This window comes from Petromyzon marinus, chromosome 2 (assembly GCF_048934315.1).
Source record: "Petromyzon marinus isolate PM22_M1 ecotype Great Lakes invasive population chromosome 2, UKy_Petmar_22M1.pri1.0, whole genome shotgun sequence".
Lineage (NCBI taxonomy): Eukaryota > Metazoa > Chordata > Hyperoartia > Petromyzontiformes > Petromyzontidae > Petromyzon > Petromyzon marinus.
In genome coordinates, this window is record NC_133668.1 from 19,080,516 (window position 1) to 19,104,078 (window position 23,563).

General features: G+C 41.0%; 1 protein-coding gene across 5 annotated transcripts in view; it reads right to left on the reverse strand.

Moving 5' to 3' along the window:
• The window catches only part of CFAP65 (cilia and flagella associated protein 65), a 37,738-nt gene continuing 14,175 nt past the window's right edge, over positions 1-23,563 (reverse strand). For 3 of the 5 annotated variants that reach the window (XM_076071116.1, XM_032959996.2, XM_032960005.2), the window contains exons 13-34: positions 23,191-23,562; positions 22,258-22,476; positions 21,319-21,522; positions 20,621-20,786; positions 19,363-19,491; positions 18,542-18,743; positions 18,049-18,177; positions 16,692-16,868; positions 14,971-15,037; positions 13,471-13,581; positions 12,433-12,624; positions 11,118-11,279; positions 8,260-8,403; positions 6,842-6,961; positions 6,182-6,316; positions 5,513-5,584; positions 4,983-5,200; positions 4,010-4,174; positions 3,503-3,719; positions 3,041-3,156; positions 1,409-1,555; positions 1-922 (exon numbers count right to left, since the gene is read on the reverse strand). In XM_076071116.1, the coding sequence (XP_075927231.1) occupies positions 772-922; positions 1,409-1,555; positions 3,041-3,156; positions 3,503-3,719; positions 4,010-4,174; positions 4,983-5,200; positions 5,513-5,584; positions 6,182-6,316; positions 6,842-6,961; positions 8,260-8,403; positions 11,118-11,279; positions 12,433-12,624; positions 13,471-13,581; positions 14,971-15,037; positions 16,692-16,868; positions 18,049-18,177; positions 18,542-18,743; positions 19,363-19,491; positions 20,621-20,786; positions 21,319-21,522; positions 22,258-22,476; positions 23,191-23,562 (3,615 nt within the window). In that variant the 3' untranslated portion in view covers positions 1-771. The remainder of the gene's footprint in view (positions 923-1,408; positions 1,556-3,040; positions 3,157-3,502; positions 3,720-4,009; positions 4,175-4,982; positions 5,201-5,512; positions 5,585-6,181; positions 6,317-6,841; positions 6,962-8,259; positions 8,404-11,117; positions 11,280-12,432; positions 12,625-13,470; positions 13,582-14,970; positions 15,038-16,691; positions 16,869-18,048; positions 18,178-18,541; positions 18,744-19,362; positions 19,492-20,620; positions 20,787-21,318; positions 21,523-22,257; positions 22,477-23,190; position 23,563) is intronic. The other 2 variants (XM_076071122.1, XM_076071127.1) reach the window with 2 other exon arrangements.

Sequence of the window (23,563 nt, forward strand, 5' to 3'; positions counted from 1 at the left end):
TAAGTTAAACAACATTTTTAATAGTACTATATTCACAATCACAAAAAAATGTATGAATAATCACGTTTTTCTTCTTTTTCTCGTATAAATCTCCAAAAATTTATTGCAAAATATTTCACAACAATGACAAAATCAACAACTCTAACTAATGAATTGGTTTGCAAAATGTATTCTTCTATATTTGCTACATAAGTTAACTATTTTTTAATTACATTTCAACCAGGATATGGTAAACTCACATGACACTCATGTGCTATATAGGTAAGATATTTAATTCTTGCCATTAAGAACAAGCTGCTTGAATGTCATCAAATGACAAGTACTGTTACAGGTCAACCACTCAATGCAATATCAAGTATTGATATGGGAATAAAGCCACAAATCAGTAGTCAAAGTAGAAGTGTCTCCTTACTCAAACGAACAACTGGGAAGTGTTCATCTCCAGTCGTAGCTCTGTGCTCATGGTGCTAAATCAAAATGACCACTGTTGAATCCACAAATATGTACTAATTATGTTAACCCCCAATAAATGGTGGACTGAGCCAACTCCAAATAGAATAACTTGTGTCTCCCTGCTCATTTGAACTGATGTCTCCCCCTCCTCATCCAGGCAAGGGGACACTTTAACTTGAGCTGCTCCTTTGGCCATTGTGGTACACACAAGTAAGTACACCGGCACTAAAGCATGTCTGTGAATACAGACACGCCTGGTAAGCAGCCAGCTCTGTGTTTTTTCGGCCGCACCACTCCCCTCTGGACAGCACAGCTGCCCTAGTCGGCTGCGTTGAGGCTGTGCTGCGTGAGCTTGCTGCCAGCTGGGCTGATGCTCAGGAGCTCCTTGGAAGAGAGGGAGGCCCCTGTGCCGCTTCGTGGAGTCTGTGTGTGCCGCTCGGTCGATGCCAAAATCATGTGCTGGCAGAGGCTGCGGGCAGTTAGTGATGTTGAACAATTAATGGAAGCCATAGCGGTGAGCTCATTAATGGTCAGGTTTCCGTTTTTATTCCTCACATATATACATATTTACTTTCAAAACCTCCAAGTGTCTCTATACTCAAGTACTGGGTAGTGATTATCTCCATTGATTGCCCTCACATGATGATATTCCAAATTCCTATTGTAGGGACCAATTTCTCAATTTGACAACCACTGTTAACTTCCCAAGATTCTGACAATGAGTCAGGTACTTTAACCATATTGCCACCTGGCTGGATATCACATTAGCACACTACACAATGCATATTATTTTATTTCTAAGTATCACTAAGCTGGCATTCAGCAATGGTTATCATATCAAATAATATTCTGGACTCGAGAAATATATAATTAAAAACCAAGTGAAATGTTTGACCTGGGTCCACTATCCAATTCCCCCAGTAAAAATGATAGTTTTCATACAACGGCTGCTCACCTGGGCAAGGCAGGTGGGGGTGGTGGCGGCAGGGCAATGAATCGTGGGTGTGAGGTGAGTATCACCTCTCCATTGCTCGCCTCCGTCACGATGTTGGCAAGGGTGTTCTCCAGGACTAACTCCAACAGGTTACTCAACTCTGGCAATCTATAGCACATCACCAAAAGTCCAGACACATACCCACCCAACGAATACACCAGGGGCAAGGCTGCAATGCATATACCAAAGTGTCAAACTGTTCAGACAATTTGTAGGGCAGAACTAATCTCTTACCACTGCCATTCAAATCCCAATACTGTATTTTCTATTGAAAGGACAATAAGTGCCACCCCTACTGAACTGGATATAGCATGTGGGTCATAAGGATATTATGTGCACTGTACCCCCTAAAATTTGCACGAATCAAAATATCTATTCAAATACCTTCCAACTACAGTTTTGCCTTAGGTCAGTGAGGATGTGCTTACAATAGATATGTGGTGAGATGTGTGTTGTCGCAGTATTTCATGCTCTGATATGGTCAAGGTAGCCGAAGTTTAATTCCTGTTTACACACAACAGTTATGGCCTGGGCCCCCCGATGATGACTTGGCCTTAGCATTAATATATATTTTTGGGTCTTTCGGTAAAGTCACGTAGATAGGTTCAAAGAAAATAACAAAAAAACTATGATGTTTCGATCACAACACAAGCAGTCGTCTTCAGGAAAAAGGGGGTTAGCTTCCAAGGCAAACTGTTTATAAGGGTTTGAAATGAGCGTAGCCCAAATGTCAGCGGCCAATGATAATGTAAGTGGTGGGCAGTCAACCTGACAGTGGTTGGTTTTCCACCAATCAACCTGGCAGCCCTTTGATTGGTGGAAAACCAACCACCGTCGGGTTGGCTGCCCACCACTTACATTATCATTGGCTGCTGACATTTGGGCCATGCTAATTTCAAACCCTTATAAACAGTTTGCCTTAAAAGCTAACCCCCCTTTTCCTGAAGCCGACCGCTTGTGTTGCGATCAAAACGTCGTAGTTTTTGGTAATTTTTTGTTATTTTCTTTCAACCTATCTATGTGACTTTACCGAAAGACTCAAGAATATGAATTCCTGCAGTTATGAAAGCTTTAAGTAAAAATTTATCATTAATATATTATGCAATTTGTATTTTGGGTGACAAAGGCAGTTGCCAAGGTGTTGACCAGACCTTAATAGCTTTCCACTAACAGCACTGGCTCCTGCAGTCAAAAGATAAATGGCGTCAACCTTACCTCACCCTGCTGGTCTCAATCAAATGGGGACAGCAGAGTGAGGTTATGTTAGTTTAAAATATCCATTATGCTGAGGAGAGCAATGCTGAGGGTAAGGCAAATGGCAAACATGCCTAGTTTCAACACTGGGTTGTTATACACAGAACAGCCCTCTGGAAATTATGAGGACCTGATAAAATATGATTTTCCAAAGCCCAAGTCCTTGCAAAAAACAAACTATCCAAATAGCAGTCACATGGAAAACCTAATATGCTTACAATTACTATTAAAGCGACCTCAACTGTAAAATGCATAACGCTATCTCTTGTGATACTGAATTGGTTTCTAAATACAAGGTACTGGTTGAATAATTTCTACAGAGGGGAAGTATCTCCTCACCTTTTTAGTTGATCCTTCCACAAGACCTCCTTTTCATATGGCTGCTGCAGTGTAATCTTCTCCCTTCTTACAAATACATTGCTCTCCATCTCATATTTGTTCCAGTTGTTATCATTCTGTAAACATCAGCAATACACACACTCACCCTCTGAATTTGTGGGAGGCACAAGAGTATGCATGCCCCCTTACACCTATAAAATGCCTTAACTAAACTAAATTAAGTTTGAACAAATGTTTATATATGAAACAAAACATTACAAATCAAACATTTTTTTAGATCCACCACTTTTTATATGTACTTATTTGATCACGATCATTTATAAACAGACTATGCACTCTTAATGACACTAAGTTATATTGCATAGTTATGTTGAGTATTGAAAATAGTAGTAAACTAGCACAAAGTCACGTTTGCCATTTAAAACATTAATCGGGAAAACTGGTGATGTTGCAATTCTTAACGACCGGTGCAGATGCTGTCAGCTCAGGGTTAGCGCTGGGAGGACGGATCTCAGTCGCATCCATCCCGCTTATGTTTTCTTCACTGGAGACGTCTGTGTGTTCCTGAGCAATCTGCTGTTGTGTCTCATCCCTGATGCTGAACTGTCTGTAGAATGGCACTGGCTCCTTCTCCAGATGTGCCAGAGCCTGGTGGAAGCTCTTATCATCCATCAAGCTTCTGTAGTAATCCCAGTGGCAGACAAGCAACAAGTTAGGAACACATACATCTCAGTGGATACATTTTTAAATGTTTTAATCCCAATTATATTATAGTCGTGCAATTAGCAGAATGCCATGATACAAAGACAGTTTTATGATTAAACTTGCCATGTAAATTCAGGGATTACTTTAAATATTTCCTGTAACCTAAGGTATATTTACAATTGTGTACAGTACTCTATTGTGTAAACGTAAATTTTTAAAAATGAGTTTTTGCTGTACACTAAAAACATTTTCTCTGGCCCTTACTTGAGCAGGTTGGACAGCACTTGAGGCAGAAGCTCTCTCTGCTCATCTGTAAGGGGGCTGAAGGCACGCACGTCATCGTTTATGTGGCATTTTGCTCCATCCTTCATGTGACAACCCTCGTCTTTGGCTGCAGGATGGCGCAAGCAACCACTACTGTCAGAAATCCTGACAAAAAATAAACACAGGACAGAGATAAAAAGGAAATGCATGTGTTGGTCACTTCTCATGTGCTTTAAAGTTAAGCAGATCCCATTTTGCCTGTATTTAACATTTCCAGATTTTCATATATGAATGTAGTTCATATTAAACTCATCAACATACCCATGAAAAACACAGGAAAAAATCAATTGTGATTAAAAATAGTACCATTCATATTATTTATGTAGCTTTTCAAACCCCAACAATTCAGTGCATTCCCACTAATAAGGGTTGAGATTGAAACCTCTTTTGTTTCCTTTGTATTTGTTGCCTCATTTAGCATGTCTCATTGGCATTGTATGCCTCATATTTCTGTCTCATTTGTACTATCCATCTTATGTGTATTGTCCCTGTGATTTGTACTGTCTGTCTCGATTGTTGTTTTAATCTCATTTGTACCATTTATAATATTGTAATCTAGTTAGTAATGCACAGATGGGATTTTTAGGGGTGTAATGATGCATCGATTAATTGATTGATACTGATTGTTACACTTATGATAAACAAAATCATAGTGCATGTGAGAATATAGTATTTTGATTCCTATGTGGTTATTGTAATGGGTTCCTGTTAACCCTTGCATTTACGAGATGATACAGTATTCATTACAATGTTTAAAAAATAATCAATAGTATTGGATCACATCACAACCCCAAATTGTGACAATTCATCGCACACAAATAAATAAAAAAATCCGGTGATTGATTTGTTACAGGAATATCAATTACATGTAGTTTGTACAATTTCCTGTTGATATCAAATTGAGAGAACCTACCTCGATATGTGTACAGCAGGCATGAGCTGTGAGAATTGTGCTTCGAAGGATTGGATCGAGTGGGTCTGGATCGACACACCCAGGTGTAAAAGCTGGGGCTTGGGAAGCTCTGGCTGGGTAATTTCCTCGCGCTCCTTCCGATAGCTTCTCCTCTGACGCCGCTGGCTCCTGGTGCTTGAGTTCTCCCCGTTCTCCTCTGCACCAATTGGAGGCAGTGCCTGCAAGAGGAGATTAAGCACAGCCAAAGCAGTCATTCAAGAACACTTCTGCAACATAGGACACTACACCTCGGAGTATTCAAACTAATGGTTTAGCAACTGTGTGCGTGGATGTCGTCGTTCAGTCTTTCATAATCACTTTGTGTTGGTATGTTATACAGTAATGTCAGTTAATTATCCATAAAATCCTCACAATCTTGAAACTTTTTTCATGAGGTTGTTATATTGAGATGTTTGGGCAATGCCATTAATTAGTGTTAACAAACTGAGATAAATTGATGCTATAACACAACATGTAGTTTCCGTACAAACCTTGTACTTGTTCAGATGCTTACTGGAGCCACTCAACACTGGTGATTGATGGTTTGCCAACTTCTCTGGAGCCTGTCAACAACATTTAAATAAACGTGTGACGCACTACACTCGACTATATATGTATTTACACTAGACTATATATGTATTTCATATCAATCTCACGATAGGCTGGATATTAAAGTGGTTATTAGGTTTACAATTGAGCTATTATGCCCCAATGGTTGAATTCTCATTGCTGTCACTCAGTATAGAAATTTATTTTAAAAGAAAATAGGTTATAAAGTGGACGTAAACATCCTGACAACCAACTACATATACAAAGGTATATAACGTCTGTTATTTGGCCAAGTCTATAGACCAAATAACAGATTGTGACCGAACACACGTGGAGCATGATGCAGTTCTTCAGGAACTGCTGATGGTTTTTTGCAAAATGCATAATGGCTGTGTGATCTTTGTACCCAGTTTTGCGTGTTGCTCTCGTTGGTGTGCTCCACTCATAAGAGTGCATCCATTCCCACGTTGCCAAGTATGACCATTTCCCTTATCAGTCACTGTTCACATTTTCTGTTTACGATGCTAAACCATGAGGTGTGACCATTTATATTAACTCTCAAGGTCATTTATGAATATATTTTACTCATAAATGTGTTACAATGATGTCACCTGGGAGGCTGTGGATGTTGGATGTTGAAGAAGGTCGTGCTCAGTAATGGTAAACTCGACCTCCTGCCGCTTATGCTCAGCGTCCCTCTCAGCCTGTTGTGATGTAAATGCCTGGAACTCCATCATGTCAATTACCTGATCCCACAAAACACATATTTAGCCTCGCACACTGTCGAAGCAAGTGCTCGTAGTGGGCACTTATTAAGGTCAACATGCATATAAGGCTGAACTGCTTCTATATATGTTGACATGCTGCTGCAAGTACACATTTTAATCTGAGTCGCTGGCCTGGAGGTATATTTAAGTGCTCATCCCACAATCAGAATGTTGCGAGTTCTCATCGAATCTACGGTCAACTCATGCAATCATCTATGAGATATTAATAAAATAAGTACCATTTTGTAAGACGTAAACAGCCGTATCCCACAGAGTGAATGGCTCCTGCCATGGCCTCCATTGGAGATGAGAGCTACCTAATTGCTCAGAATCAGAAAGCACCATTGATCCAAATCCCATATTGGCAATGCTCTTATTCCTTTAAGTCCTAATCATCAAGGCAATGAGCTTTGGCTACGTCACAAACAATTCTACCTTGCCCTTGTTTACTTTGTAAGCCACTGTGAGAAGAAACCAAAGTGTACAATTAGGGCACGACCGTACCTCGCATACAAGGTCGAGATCATATAAAATAGGTTGACCAAGGGCTCTGAGAGTGAGCTTGCAGAGCACACTTCCACCTGGGTGCAGCATCCCTTCCTTGGGATCTAAGTTCAGCACCTGCTGAGCGACAGACATACCACGCTTGTTGACATGCACAGAGGCACTCACCCTCTCGTTGCCATCCTATTTTCAGAGCGTTGGCAGCATGCAGCATCTCCTTCCACATCTCTAGAAAATGAATTGCCCTATCCTACTCTTTGGTTTTATTCGGTTAAGTCACGTAGGTAAAACACAAATTAAAATTAAATAAAAGAAAAAATGTAAACACGACGTTTCGGAGGCAACACAAGCTTCCGTCTTCAGGTGGAAACAGTCACAGCAAAAAATCGCTGCTGTGACTGTTTACACCTGAAGACGGAAGCTTGTGTTGCCTCCAAAACGTCGTGTTTTCTTTTTTTTCTTTTATTTAATTTTAATTTGTTTTTTTTTACCTACGTGACTTAACCGAATAAAACCAAAGAGTATGAATTCTTGCAGTCACGAAAGCTTCAAATCTAGAATTACCCTATCCTGTTCATGTTTTTTTTTTCAAACAGCATTTTGATTATTCTTAGGATAATTTAATACATACTAAATGGCGAATGTATACATTGTTACAATGATTGTTTATTTGTTTAGTACAATATGCATATCTAACCATGTGAGACTGTGGGTAGAGCACTTGGCTCACAATCAGAAGGTTGAGTTTACAACCTGGGTGGGGATTGACTCAGTCCATGATCCTTTGATGAAAGTACCAATTTCGTGAAAGTTAATAGGTGTCCTGTAGAAAAATTATCCCTGCCATTAGAATGTAGACTTTCCACCAATAGCTGTGGACCATCAACAGAGATGAGCACCACTCAATATTTGAATACTCAGACACTAATCTAACTTTCACTTGATAATACCAGGCTGGTGTTCTGGCACAGCAAACAAAGAATACAATTTATAAATTATTTCTGAAGCAAGAAATAATTATGAACAAGATTAAAAGTTGACTGAGCTTAAATGTTCTCATTGTGTGATGAATAATCACCCCTTTTCTTCAGTGTACCGAAATTAGGTATTCAGCGATAAACTGCAGATAATTATAACAAAGAAATTATGTTCTGATGTGTACCTATAATCACTCGAGACGTACTGTATACGATTAGGATTTATTGTATTTGATTTTAATTTGCTTGTCAAACTTGACATGACTGTACAGTAGTTGTATTTACTAAATATGTACAATAATGTCATTCAACTCAGGTCGTTGGGTTCATAGTGCAATGTGATAATGACTATCTCCTTGTTGCTTTGGTTTGTCCCTCTCACGAACTATCCTGCCAAAGTACATGTGTCAATCTGTCTGGGCGACCATATATATGCCTCACCTCAGTGTCCACGTGTGCAGGATTACGCCAGATGAAGAACACTGCCCTATCCTTGCATGTATTGCTCAGGAATACAATTCGGGTGGACTTGCTGTACACAGGCAGCTCCCCAAAGCTAAGCTGCTCCACAGACAGGTGTGACAGCTGCACGAGACACAGATATAATGGCACAAAGCGGTACTGTGATGTCACTCAGTGTAATTACGTCACACATGTATGTCGTCTCTATGGACAAATGACTTGTGGCTGCATTGGGCTATGATGTGTTCAGGAACACGAGCAATCTCAAAATTAAATTGCGATTAATACTGTGATACATTGACACCAATACCTATCGCGACGAAATGTATTGCTCCAATACTAGGTGGGTATCAATCAAGAAGAAATTAAATAGGTTTTGTCTGTTGCCAGAAAGTCAAATGACTGAAACACATCACAACTCCCATAACACCACGATGTCTGACACATACAATTGTCATGGTTTTATTTTCATTATAGTTTCATATTAATAGTCTATATAAAAAAAATGAGTAGACGGATATATGTGATTACTGCCCACATCACTTTATGAAATCTAATAATTTATATAACAATTTACATGTATAAAGCGCTCAATCGTTCTCAGGGCGCATATATATAATACACCAAATTATAAAATAGTACACAGATCACCAGACTAAGACACATTTAGGATTTGTAGAATTCAATATTACTCCCTATGGCTCATACATACTGAGGAATTAATATTTTTTTATGATAAAATGTTGAAGCTCAAAACTTATAAAGCCAGCATCAAAAGTGACAACCATAGAAATAAACCGAGTTATATATGTCATGGAAGATGGGGCCACCTACATCGGTGGAAAATGACAGAGAATTCACGTTACAACTGTGAACACCAAAGACAAACTATGGACCACATTGTCCGACACTGCCCTCTTAGACCATTCAAGGGCAATGGCACAAACATCACCAACACTTCCCCGGCAGCCGTCAAATGGCTCAATAATCTCGACATTAACATATAACCACTGGTGATCACACTGGTTAACCATATGAAATAACGCCAAACCTGTACTATCCTCTGAATTGAATTTGAAGTCAATTTTAGAGGACTCCTACTCCAACTAGCTGTTTGTATACCCTGTAACATTAATCTCCTTTTGTAGTCCTAAACTAATGGAGGACATTCCTAATTGCGATGGTGGAGGCATAGCTCTTAAAGGGACGACAACTGTGGAATTTGCACAAAGTGGTACGGGGCCATCCATAAATGATGTCACGCGATTTTTGGACGATTTATTACCACCCCCCCCCCCCCACCTCGTCACACGGCGTCACAAAAAGTCAGACCCCCCCCCTCATATATGACGTCACAAAGCTCTGCCCCCCCCCCCCAAACCATATTTCCATTTTGAAAATAAAACATGCTTCAAATCGCTTTAAACTATTGTCATTGTAGTGCGTATTTAATGTGGCGCTGCACTCTGATGTTGTAGGAGTGTTGTTATAACAATTAGTGTTACGTTACAACTGTGATGTTGTAGGAGTGTTGTTATAACAATTAGTGTTGTTATAACAATTCTATATTATTTAAAGTTGCGCATTTTTACGTGACGTCACATTTCTCAAACCCCCCCCCCTCGTCACACATTGTCACAAATGTCTGACCCCCCCCCCCCATAGGTACGTGACATCATTTATGGATGGCCCCTACTCACTTATTGAACCCGATGGGACGATCGGCTGATTTGATCCCTCAATGGGTTTTCAACTTGCAACCTTCCAATTGTGAGTTCACCAATCTGATCAAAATGCTACTTAGCCAAATGACATTTAAGTTTATAGGACATTTCCAACTTAAACGCTGTTCCAATGTATTGATAATTCTAAGAGTAGTAGGATAAATGTTTCAAGGCAGCCTCCACGACATGCATTTCATGTGCTAGTCCTGCAAGTATTCAGTTTCACCACATTAAATGGATGAAATAAACAAAATATCAATGGATAGTGTATTTTCAAATGATGCTTTCAATTCGCAATTACAAAAAGGGATTAATAGGCATACGACCAACAAGAGTTGCATTCACTACCCATGACAGATTGCTACATGGAATGGATTGCTAAGCATAAAAATAAAAGCAAAAATCAATAACTACTTTAACACTACTGAAAGGAAACCTTTTGTCTTACTGCAAGCTATTTAATGGTACTGTTGAATTATAAATGGGTTAAATTACAAAGTAACTGGAACACGTGGTGCACATTAATTGTATAAAGTATGCACCGTGTCTGATAGCACGAATAAACGGCTGTTATTTACTGAGCCGTACCATATTTCAATGTACCATGTTTTACTACAGCATTTTGTCACTGCATTTTATAGAAATACATATATGTATACAGCTAGCACCATACTGATAATAATTATAATAATAATTATTATCAGTATGGTACTTGCTGTATATTGTTCAAATCTTTACAGTCTTAAGAGCTATTTCTATTTTCACCGTGTAAGATTATAAAGCTTGCAAGCCTCACTATGGTCATCTTTATATAGCAAGTTTTATAACTGGGGTTCTAAACCCCTTAACCAATATAAAAAATAATTTCAAACTTCAACGCTGGTTAAAGCCAGACCAGTAGTGGGGAGTAAAAAGGTGTTGTCTTACAGATGCAGTCTTTTTGGAGCCCTTAGGCTGAATTTTTCACAAAATAATAGCGACAAACTCCAGGTTTGGTACTTCTGTACTATGCCCTATCATGCCACAATCTTGGGGGCAATTTCATCCTCTGCTGAGCCGTAATCTGCCATGCATCTCTACACTCTCCGCTGCTGTGCTGGTCATTGTACGGACCTGTAAGGGTAAGTGTGGGAAGGGTGCAGCAGATGGTAGCAGCTGGGTCAACGAGTGCACCCAGTTTAGGTGAGTGTTGTCCGTCTGCTGCTCGTCAAATCCCACACCGCGGAATGTGACCAGTGACGACTCTCCATGCAGGACGTGTATCGGCACGTCCACCTGCATGATGGGGCAGGCGCATCACAATCAGGACCCAGCGAGAGCCTATGACCTCTACTCTAAATAATATGGAACACTTTGGTGTAATTCCTCTTACACTATTTGTAATAACTTTTATTTGGAAGTTTTGTTGATTATCATATTTCGATTGTGATATTTATAAAATGTAATCAGAGAGATGTCTTGTAATCACATCAATGCATCACCTTGTGTCAGAAACCACCACCATAAGATGAATTAACATAATTGCTTCAGTAGATATCTTACTTGAACAGGCTTCTTTAGCCACATTGACATAAAACCTATGGTCTTTGAGTAAAAACAGGCTAATTAATGATAAAGTTGGAAGCTGTTTTTTAAGGCATGCAATGCTGTTGGGCACCAGGAAAAGGGGGAGGTAAGGGATAAGGTGCAATTGGAATAGTATGCAGTGGTCAATAACCAAGAGGAAAACCTTCAGCCAGATGGTGGGATTCTTTTAAGAGCAGACCTTGGAGGTCTGGTGTTAACAGTATGTGCATGATATTATTGGCATTGGCTGTTATTGCCTCTTAAACATTGAACTTCTTTCATTCTTAAATGATACCAGGGAAATTCCTGTAAATATGTTGATTCTCCTATGGGTAATTCTCATGTTAAAATCTCCATTCACTTGAAATTGATCAAAACGAGGCTAACGTGTCTCGAATATAAATCTCTGAGATTATGGAACTGTTGGAATAGCAAGCGTATTCTAAGTGGATTTACTAAAGGATCGTTGAAACATTAAATACATTTATTGGAATAGAATTCCAAAAATCTTCATCACAAAATCATCGGGGTGTCTATTAATAATTCCTATATTGTCATTCTATTAATTTAAATATATATTCCTGCATTTCCTTCGTCCAAATAATCCACATGAATTTCACAGGTCATTCGTGGACTACCAATCCTTGGAATCACGGCTAAATATGCCGTTTGGAAGTTTCCCCAAAAATACCCACAATTCCACTCATGAAATTCGAAACGTTATTCAACTCCTATAATCAGATTAAGACTCTGTGTGAGAGATGATGGGAATTGCCCAGCACGACTTCTGAATGTTTTCTGTCATGGCAGCAAGTTACATCACAGCAGTGAAGGGTGTGAGCAGCACCACAGTCAAGATCACCGTGTATGTTTTGGCCTCTAAGGGAGAGAACAGCCAGAGGGTGTGTGCAGTTTCCCCGGGCGCGATGTTCCCCTCAGGGGTGAGACACTCCAGAACGCTGTGCGAGTAGCTCTCGTCACAGACCACTCGCAGGGAGTCCTGCTGCACCAAGAAGCTCACGGGCATCGCTCCACCATTATACAGGTCAAACACCTGGCGGACACACACACAAAGACAAAGATCCCCCGTATAGCCTTAAAAGACCGTTGGGGAAAAGTGCTGTTAGGGCAAGCGCTGTTAGCACTTGTCCCAACATTGCCAATGTTTACACAATGCACCAGGTACTCATTTTAAGCTTAGTCCACCTAGAGGAGGCCCAGGACCGGTACAGATACTCGCCACTGGTGTTGGCCATGAGCGGGAATCGAACTCGAGTCGCCGGGTTCGTCGCGCAGCACGCTAACCGCTACGCTACCACTCCGCACATAAACGACACACACACATACATACAAAAACAAGTGACACAAGCAGTAGGAATGGCAACTTCGCCTCTCCAGCAAGTGTTCAGACATTACATACGACTAGCGATATTTATTGCCCAAAATTTCTGGAGGCTCCTAGAAGGGGCAAATCTGCCATATAGGGTTTTGCACGAGATGCCATAGACACCTATCCCCTTAGGGCCTCAAGCACACCACTTACTGTGGTTTTCTTGCCATGGTTCCTTGGTAATTAAATTCAACGCGAAGCGATTAAATCACTGGCCACTTGCATTCGTCCAGAGCCCCGAATTACCACTATTTACCCGGGAAAGTCACAATGAGTCCAAAATCTCGTTTTCAGGAGGGTCCTGCATTAGCATGTTTGGCCAACACCAATGTGTTTTTCACGATGGGAGGAAACCAGATAACCCAGAGGGAACCCATGCCAAAGAGGGGGAGAACATATAAACACCACACAAAAAGATGCCTCAGGAAAGAATCTGACACAGGTCCTTTATGCTGTGAGGCACATAGAGTGAGTTCCATAAATACGCTCCCTCATGTAACTAGAGCTTACCTGTATGGGTGGGGTTTGGCATCTCAAAGCCACAGGCAGCAATGTATGCTGGTGGGATGGGTAATGGATGTAGTGTAGATCAGAAGGAACTGTCACTCCCACCAGGTTAAGCTGCAGTACACACAGTATCAAATTAAATATCGTTCGGAATACATTTACATTTCCCAATAAATTACATTGTACAAATACACTATTTGCCGAATAATGCATCACGGAGTCTCAATAAAGGTGTTCGTGTGAGTCCTGCATTGCAACGTTTGGTTAATTTCTTAATGCATCTCTAATATCTAGTGGGAATAATCTGGAGCACCCAGAGAAACTCCATGCATAATGCATGTGACAAAATAATAATGCTCAAAAATCCATACAAAATAGTCAACAATCAATTTGATGATCTACTACGTATGTGAGCTACAAATCTTGCCTCAATAGTAGTGGATTACAGTTATGCACCATACCGCCTGGCACACTGCACTATATAGAACCAGAGTACATGATCAAGCCACGTTTAGTACATTCCTTACAGCTAGATCATTCATTTTAAAGTTTCAAATATTGTTTTTTTTAAGGTTCATTCAAAATACAGTTGTATTCCCATTTGTATTGCATCATAACTAAGTTAAAATACGTGGATTTAATTTCAGATATAAATGACGACTTTTTATCCTGACTTATCATAAAATGCTACTGCTTTAGCTAGCTTAGTCATATAGAAAATGTCAAGGTTGTCACTATATTAAAACGTAATCACTATGCATATACCATAGCCAGGAATACTTTTTTAAGTGTAGATATACAATACTATATGTTTGTGTTTGGTAGAAACATTCAAATTAATATATAATGACTTAAAGCTTTCGTGACTGCAGGTATTCATATTCTTTGGTTCTTTCGGTAAAGTCACATATATAGAATTTTTTTTTAAATAACGTTTCGATCGCAAAACAAGCAATCGTCTTCAGGTGAAAAAATACAGCAGGCGAACTGCTGAGTCATTTACATGCAAATTACAGATTGACATATCTCTAGCAATACAATGGCCACCCCTTCAGCACCGTAGTCGTGAGGTATATCAGCCTCTCCGATCTTACATTTACATGCAAATTTCATCTCTAGCCCCGCCCACTTACCCTTGGGTTGCACCCATCTCAAACCTATATAACCTCTTGTTGCAGCAGCTCTTCCGTTATATTTCTTCTGCCTCAGCAATTCGCCTGCTGTATTTTTTCACCTGAAGACGATTGCTCGTGTTGCGATCGTTACGTCGTGATTTTTTATTATTTTTAAAATTATTTTTCTATCTACGTGACTTTATCGAAAGAACCAAAGAGTATTAATATATACGTCTATACAAGTTTATTAGAGTTATACTTGAATCAACCAAAAGTTATTTTTAATATATATTAGCATATGACAAAAACACATAGAAAAATAATGTGGTAGAGTGCAGAAAAAAACCAGGTGAGACCACAATAACAATTGAGTTTAATTAATACTTACAGGTATGCTCCTGCCATGAGTGACCCTGAACACCACCATCAGCCAGTCTGATGCTGGAAACTCATGCCTAAATAATTGCACATTAAAGAGGACGCAAATAACGCTTTAATTAAAATAACAAATGGAGTCAACATATCGGCGAAATCATAGTTATCTCAGAAGCTCTTACTCAAGGAATAGTGAAGTCAAAAGTCAAATATCAAGCAGCTGAAATGAGCATTAGGCAGTCCTTATCTGTTTACCCTAAGTCAGTGATGTAAATTCCACTTCTCCCTCGTAGGAACCAGTCTGCCTATAGAACAATTACCATTGACTCCAAAACATCCTTTCAATGCCAAAGGGAGCAACGGAATAATTCGACCCCAGAATGGAATTTGAGCACATGACAGTCCAATTGTGTGTGGAAAAAGTGCTGGAGGCAGTTGCCCTCCAACAACAACGGAGAGCAGAGGAGCGATGCTCACAACAACGAGCGGAGAGCTGGGCGGATAAAATGCAGCAAGTTGGCACAGTAGCGGGCACAGCTGATGCATCTTCCAGTCATCGAAGTCAGTCAACCCATGGCACCTTGGTCTGTTTCGTGACCTCCTGTCAGCGATCCTTCGACACTTCACGTGGCCTCAAAATGCAGCTGGTCTGGCGCAGGTGCCGTAGTGATGTCACCGTTACTTCGTGGCAAATCGCAGGTGTTGGTATTATTGGAAAGAGTGTTCTAACTGCAGCTGCACCCAACCAGCAAATGACGGTTTTGCTCAAAAAGTTGTATTAGTTGAGTGTTCTAACTGCAGCTGCACCCAACCAGCGAATGACGATTTTGCTCAAAAAGTTGTATTAGTTGAGTGTTCTAACTGCAGCTGCACCCAACCAGCGAATGACGATTTTGCTCAAAAAGTTGTATTAGTTGAGAAATGCTGCCCTCTGGTGCTAATGTGTGCACATACATGCATGTGCATTGGCATACAAGTGAGAATGAGCAGGCGTTGTGAAAAAATATAAAGTATTGTTTATGATTGACCAAGCAAGCGATGCACTGAACCAAAGGTCCTGCCAATACATGCTTGGTTGAAGGTCATGAAGTGGTGGCTGGTGGGTAAATATATTAGGTGTGGCATGGAAATCCGCTTTTGTACTGTCGGCTTTGGTAGGGGTGCATTTGCTCTTGGCTGGCATTGCTTCTCCAGACATCAGAAGAATGGTAGCTAGTCATGCAGAACGTCATGCTAGACCATGGACACCTACCTTTACATAGCTTTTGTCAATAGAGAGCAACGTGGCTCCAACTCTAGAACGCATGATTGCAAGCAATGTCAGCAGTTTCTAATTTCAGCAGCTACCACCAGGATAAGAATAATCACGGGCAATCTAGGGATGCCTGAACCACCTCCGCGCCAGTGTTGGCAGCTGCAAAATAAACCTAAAAAAATGTGGCTCTATTGAGACCAGGCTTAGAACACGAACTGCATCAGTGGTGAAGATAAGATGATGCCTCAACTGTTCCAGTGTCATTTGTTACAGGAGCCATCCACAGCTGACGAGTTCAGGACTGTGACTGACCACGCAAAAGCCTGTGCCCGAAAATTTGTCGTCAATTGTCTGTTGGTATGATGGCCATAAAATTATGAATAGGTGCTTAATACAAGCACTTGCTCCTATGGTCTAAAAGATAAACACGAGATCTTTGTGCATGTGTGAGGCATGTGGCAAAAAGAGTAGTCACGTGCCTGTAGGTGACTGTGACAATTTGCTTAGCCCCTGGCTGTAGTTGGCCTCCGCGAGGGAACACAGTGAATGTCTGGTCTCTCTGGAGACGTGCAATGCGGAGTTCACGAGCGTCCAAGTCCATGTGCTCTGCCCACACCTCCAATTCCAGGGAGTTCTCATTAGGGAACACCACCGCCCTGCCAGGACACAGAGGGAATAATAGACAATCCATACTGGGAGGCTTATGGTTGCAGACTATTGCTCTGACATAAACAGCATTATTTTTATTCATAATAAAGGTTTTTGGGTTAGATCGCGTTATTTATAAATGTGTCGTAACCCTCCACCACCCGAAATCTTGTGGATTCACTCTTCAACACACCGGTGGGCTAAAGTAGTGAACTATTTGTCTTTTGTCAACGTGACACTTTTTTACTGATTGGCCGTGTCGGGTGGTGGAGGGTTACGACACATTTATAAATAACGCGATCTAACCCAAAAACCTTTATTATGAATAATATTGGTAGCGAAAGCCTACGTGTTAAACAAGCATTATTTTTAAATGACAGTATAAGTTCTGCAGTGCTTATTGCTGAAATGTTTGCATGCTTCACCTATCCCTTACTCAGCCGAAAATAAATTATTCGCATAGTTTTGTTCCTTTAAATAATGCATCCTTTAATGATTTTTACATTTAAAATGTAGGTTTCCGTAGCCGATACTATGATCCCCATTATCTGGTTGGTTAGGCCACGTCGTAGTTTTATGCATATACTCAAATAAGCATTGGGCAGTTCTCATATAGAATGGTGGTCCTGAGCCTAGAGAATAAACTTTATATTCTTACATCTGGGCATAGTCTTCCATGGGAAATGACTGATGACTTCCTACAAAGTTTCATAAACCCTGAAGGGATAATGGACTGAGAAACGCCTTGCCCAGGATTTGAACTCACAACCTCCAAATGGTGAGTTAATACTGAATAACCTACCACACCATCACTTGGCCAAGTGGGATTTACAATATACTGCACTGTAATTAGTTAATACATTTCCACAAGCAATAAACACCTCACCTATATGTATTCAACTGTCACTGCTTCTACAACCAATACCCTGCTAGAGAAACAATGTTTATTTAACAGGTGATTAACATCCATTTTATAACACTGCAACGGCGTAGAGCGAAATTTACATTTACATACAATTCCTGATCATCTCATCCCACGACTAAATCTGCCCACCTAATACCCCTTCCCTATTTAACAGCGTCTTATGACAGAATTGTTTTTGGAATTTTTTATGAATCCATACATATCGTATCGTGTTGCAGGCAATGAACACCTTTAGCTGAGTCAGGAAAATTGTGAGCACTGACCAGTGAGCCTCCACCAGACCAGGGTTTTGCAGGAGCAAGTGTATGACAGAGGGCTCCGCACCAGCCGAGGCTGATCCCAGGTCAAACTGCAGTGGAGGAGGGGTGCGGCAGGGCAGGACAACACGCTGCCTGCACACACATGTAACACGGTGCACACACATGTTAATGCCTGGTCCACAAGTAGACATTTTTCTACATGGTATTCCGCACAATAATGTGATAAAGTTGTTGTCGGTCAGAACTTGTCAATGGATATATCAGTCATGACTATGATATATCATGTTTAATGTCCTACTCATTGGCATACAGTCATCTAATCATGGAGTGACATCACGAGCGATGTGACATCACCTTGTTGTAACTTGCTGTTCATTTAGGCCTGCTCAAATACTTCAGACGATTTATTAGCATGAAAAACTGGCTGGAAAAGGAAGTAATGGCAAGGTTAATTTTGCAATGTAATCAGTGCCAGTGTATAGAGAGGAGACACTACCTCCCGCTGTCAGGTGCATCCTCGTAGGGTGGCTCCAAGTCAAGGTAGAAGTTGAGCTGCCACAGGTTCATCATGGTCCATAGTTGCATCTTGCTAAGGCCGGCTGCACTGCCTGAGCCGCGCACGTTCAGCACCGAGAGAGTCGGGTGGGCGCCTTCGGCTGTCACACGGCACAGCTTGCTCACACCCAACGCCAAGCCAGCTGGGCAGTGAGAGCACACACATCACACATACAGCTTTCGATTGGAATTGAAAAACCTTTTTGACACATGCCACTTTTTTTTGAGAACTTAACCCACAACATGAAATTCATAGGTTCAAATTCTGATCAGGGGTGGACCAAGCTCACCATCATCATATGGCTCCAATGGTGAACCACCATAAGAATGTGGAACTCTCATCACTGGCTTGTGGCCACAAATAGATGAGTACTGTTCATGCTCATTGAATTATGTTGACACATTGGAGTTTTTGATACATTTTAATAATGGCATGGGCCGATGCCATGTTAAGCACCCAAGTCATATCCTGTATTCCATAAAATATGATTTTATACTTGAGCACATTACTACATCAGACCATTGGAAAGGCCACTCATATTGTGATTGCGAAATCAGTGATCCAAATTACACATTCTCATGTAGAAGGCCAGTCTTTCCACGGGACAATCTCTGTTGACTATCCAAAAAGTGGTATTAATATTGACCCTCGAGGGGTGCTGAGCCAGCCACCAACCGGAATTTTAACTGGCATACAATTGATACAAACACACATGTAAATACATGTGCATGCTTGCCTGCATGTGTGTGTACATGTGTTACCATGCCGGGTGACCAGCCGATAGCTAACGGTCCAGTGGTAACGTCCGCTGCAAGTAGGCCTTGCCATAGCCTGCACTTGCTTCGAACAGCGAGCTGGAATGATGCTTTCATATTCATTTAGCTCCAATGCTGCAAAACAAACAAAAGACCAGGTGATTAACTCGGATTGGTGGCTCTTACCTCCACTTTAAATAATTCACACATTTCAGATGATACTATGTCAAGTGTGGCAGTGAAACCTGTAAGCCAGCATTTCGGAAGTGTGCTTGGGGGGCCATGTAGACATCATTGTGTGTGTGAAACACCGCACTTGTAGAGTTATGAGGTGGACAGTAAATGGCAGAACAAGTCGATTGCTGCTCTATCTGTATGGATATTGATTTGTTGTCCCCTTGTATGCATGTTTTCTCCAAGGACCATCTCTAAACCTTTATAAACAGTTTGCCTTTCGAGGTTAACCCCCCTTTTCCTGGTGACGACCGCTTGTGTTGCGATCGAAACGTCGTGGTTTTTATTTTTATTCCTGAAAGAACCAGAATAAGTTTACATTATAGACTGCCAGTGCGCTCACTCAGGTTAAGAACCAGGCTACAGTCTACATTATAGACTACCAGTACACTCACCAAGGTTAAGAACCAGGCTACAGTCTACATTATAGACTGCCAGTACGCTCACCGAGGTTAAGAACCAGGCTACAGTCTACATTATAGACTGCCAGTACACTCACCAAACTTAATAACCAGGCTACAGTCCACATTATAGTTTGCCCGTACACTCACTCAGATTAAGAACCAGGCTACAGTCTACATTATTGTTTTATTTTTGTTTTTTAATTTTCATTCACTTTCTTTTTTATTATTATGTTTCTATCTACGTGACTTTACCGAAAGAACCAAAGAATATAGCCAAAAAGCTCATGTAGGACCTTACTGAAAGACAGTCTTGAGACTAAATATGGTATTCTTAGGTAAGCCTTGGGTGTGGATAATCTCCTTTACTGGTCACGAGTCAGTGGTAAAAAAAAATAATCACATTCGTATGGCAGGACCAGCCTATTCATAGATCCATTATTTTAACAAAGTAGTGCTAATATTAATGACATCGGAGGGGTAATGATATTTTAACTCATGATCTTCCATTTGTGTCAGGAACTGTTCCACTGGAAAACCTTCCCATTTAAGTACTGTATGTTAATGTTAAAAAAAAACATTTCAAATGTTGCATTCACTGTTAATTCTTACTTATTAACATGCCTTACCAGTGTGTGTCATCATGACCTTGTCAGGATTACATGCCTGCAGCTGGTGCTGCTCCACGCTCAGGGTGAAACTGAGGTCACAGTTGCTATCATTGACCAGCGTCAGGTGCCCCAAGGCAGCCGTGCCAACCACTACCACACCGAGGTTCACGTCACTCTCCATAGCCTAGAGAAGACATCACAACACTGTACTGAAGTCTCAATTCACGTCAAAGTGTCTCTTTTGTTTAAATTATAATTTCCAATGATAGCCCAAATCCAGTGGAGATTTGTTTTTTATATATTTAAATAGGTCAGTGTTTCTATTAATCACTGTTGACTCTCCACTAAATTGTAGTTATTTTATCGAACACTGGGAAATGATAGGCTGAATTGACCCCTTACTGGAACTTCAGCTAAAAAGCTGATCTGGAGCTGGAGTGCTTTGACCCAGCCCCACCCAGCTGTAAATGTGTATGGGGAACAAGTTACTGGCATGGGGTCTCACTGCTCAAAGGAGAATGCCAGTGGTGTAAATTTCAATGACAAACGCCACTGTCTCTATTATTGACCTAATAGCAAGATGAACTAAATGTTTTGACTCCAGAGGAATGAAGAAGGGCTGAGTTGGCCTCTAACTGGCATTTGAACTCTGACTGCTACAGCACCGCGTGGGTGGATATGTACAAGGCAAATGGGCGTCAAGTTGGTGTTCTCACCCTGATGTTGCCAATGGCTCCCTCGCCAATGACACGCAGGGATAGGCGGGTTTTGCTGCTCGACGTTTCCTCCTTGTCTCCCTGCTGATGGCTCTGCACTGGGTCTAGCTGCCCCCCGTGCTGACTTGATGCCAGCCATACAAGGAGACTGGGTTTCAAAACATACTTTTTGTCCTCCAGTGGGGAAAAACTCCACACCTGCGACTGTAGAAGCATGTCCGTAAAAAAATATAATATAAAAAGTAGTCATATAGTTTTCTAGGCCTCTTCTGATGAAATAAACATATCTGATCATGAGTCAAACATTAAAACGTCTCCTTGCTCAATGGAAACAGCGGCGGTTTTCATCTTCTTCATCTGTTGTAGAAATTCCACATTCCCACAAAGGGTTCCAAGATATTCATAGCATGGCCACTGTTGACTTTTCACAAAGTGGAATTTATTTGATCGACTCAGCTGAAGACTTGGTGCTCATGTATAACAGAAAAATATAGGTGACTTTTGGTAATTGGCCTTCCTGCTTTATAAAAGGGACGTTGGTTAAATGTTGACCAACACTATATATTCCTGAAATAACAATGATGTAAATGTAATGCAGTGCATTACATTTACATAATTGTAATTACATATTTCCACGGTCTGAGACTTTTTCAACAGGGGCCTGCATTCAGATGTTTGGTAAATTCCACTTTAAGAAATGTTATTATTACGTGGGGGAAAATAGAGTACCTGGAGCAAACCCATGTTTTGAGGGGATAACACAATTTTTTGCTCATCTCACAGCCCAGAAGGATTGGGAGTTTAACACATCTACATGATCCACAAACCCTTGCGTTTAAAGTACTAATTACAGGTGTGCAACACACCCAGCTATACGAGTCATTCAAATGAGCCAGATGGCTCATATGTACAGGAAACACACACACACACATCACTCACCACACTCTCATTTGGCTGAATGATGCCATGTGCAGGTGAGACACTCAATGTGCCACTGCCTGTAACGTTCCACTGAAAGCACAGGGGCAGCTGGCAGCAGTTGTGAATGGTATGTGAGCGCTGTGACATGGTCCCTATACATGTAGGCTTAAAAAACAGCCTCCCGTTGCCTTCAAGCTGCACTTGTGGCCGGTCCACCAGCCACGACACCTCCATATTCTGAAATTATGACAAATATACATATGCTCATTAGATGTCAGCCTGAAAGAATGATACAACCCAAAAACAAATAGCTCTTATCCTGTCGGTCCACGCTTAGGTTGTGTGTACATGAGGGTCTAACATCAGCTTGAAGCTTTGTTTATAAGAAAAAAACCCCATCTCAATTCCATTCAGACAGCCTGTCACAGGGCCCTATTAACATTATTTTAACGATAAATTAAAATGTATGGCAATAAAGTCACAGTGATGTCACTATTATGGTGTAATGGAGCATAATGACCGCTCTAAGTTAAACAATGCAACTTGTTTGTCATTTAGTTGCTCATACTAATGTTTTTGTCCATATTGCTCTATTTAAAATGAGCTACAATAGTGGAAAAAGTTAAATTACATTTAGGGCTGCGTCTCAAAAATAACAATATGTAAAATCACATTGAAACAGTTACATACACAACAGCACTTTTATTGGCTGGATAATTTGACATGAGGTTCACAGATTCAGGGTGACAATGTCTGTAATATTAAAATATATATTTTTATATATATTTTTTATGTATGCGGGTTTGGAGAAGTGTTAAAATAAGGACTAGCTTGGGTGATAATTTTTTAGGTAATTAAGAAACACAAAGCACTATCGTCACACATATTGGGATGGAGCAGGGTGCTTTGGAGAGACGGGGGGGTGAGGGGAGTAAAAGCGCCGTGACTCACCTTTGTATATTGACCACAGTAATTGAGAAGAATAGGCAACACTTGGCAATAGAGTCCCGGAGCGCTGGAGGAGGCCCGAAGCAAAACCACCTGCTTCCCTCCAGGGGGCACCAACCCCTGACTGGGTCTCACCACCAGTCCCACCCCCTCAGGTCCTCTGGATCCGATGGCACCATTAAGTCGCTCCTGAGACCTGCTTTCCCCTTTTCCCTGGGCCAGACTGGGCTGCCCCAGGGTTGAGGTGCCAGGGTTTGGTTTCCCACTAGCTGGGCAGGCACCCACCGGTAGGCTGAAGAACATTGGTGTGTCCCCCGTGTTTGTAAGCACAGCAGTGGTGTGGGTACTTTTTCCAGCCGTCACTGCTGGGAATTCC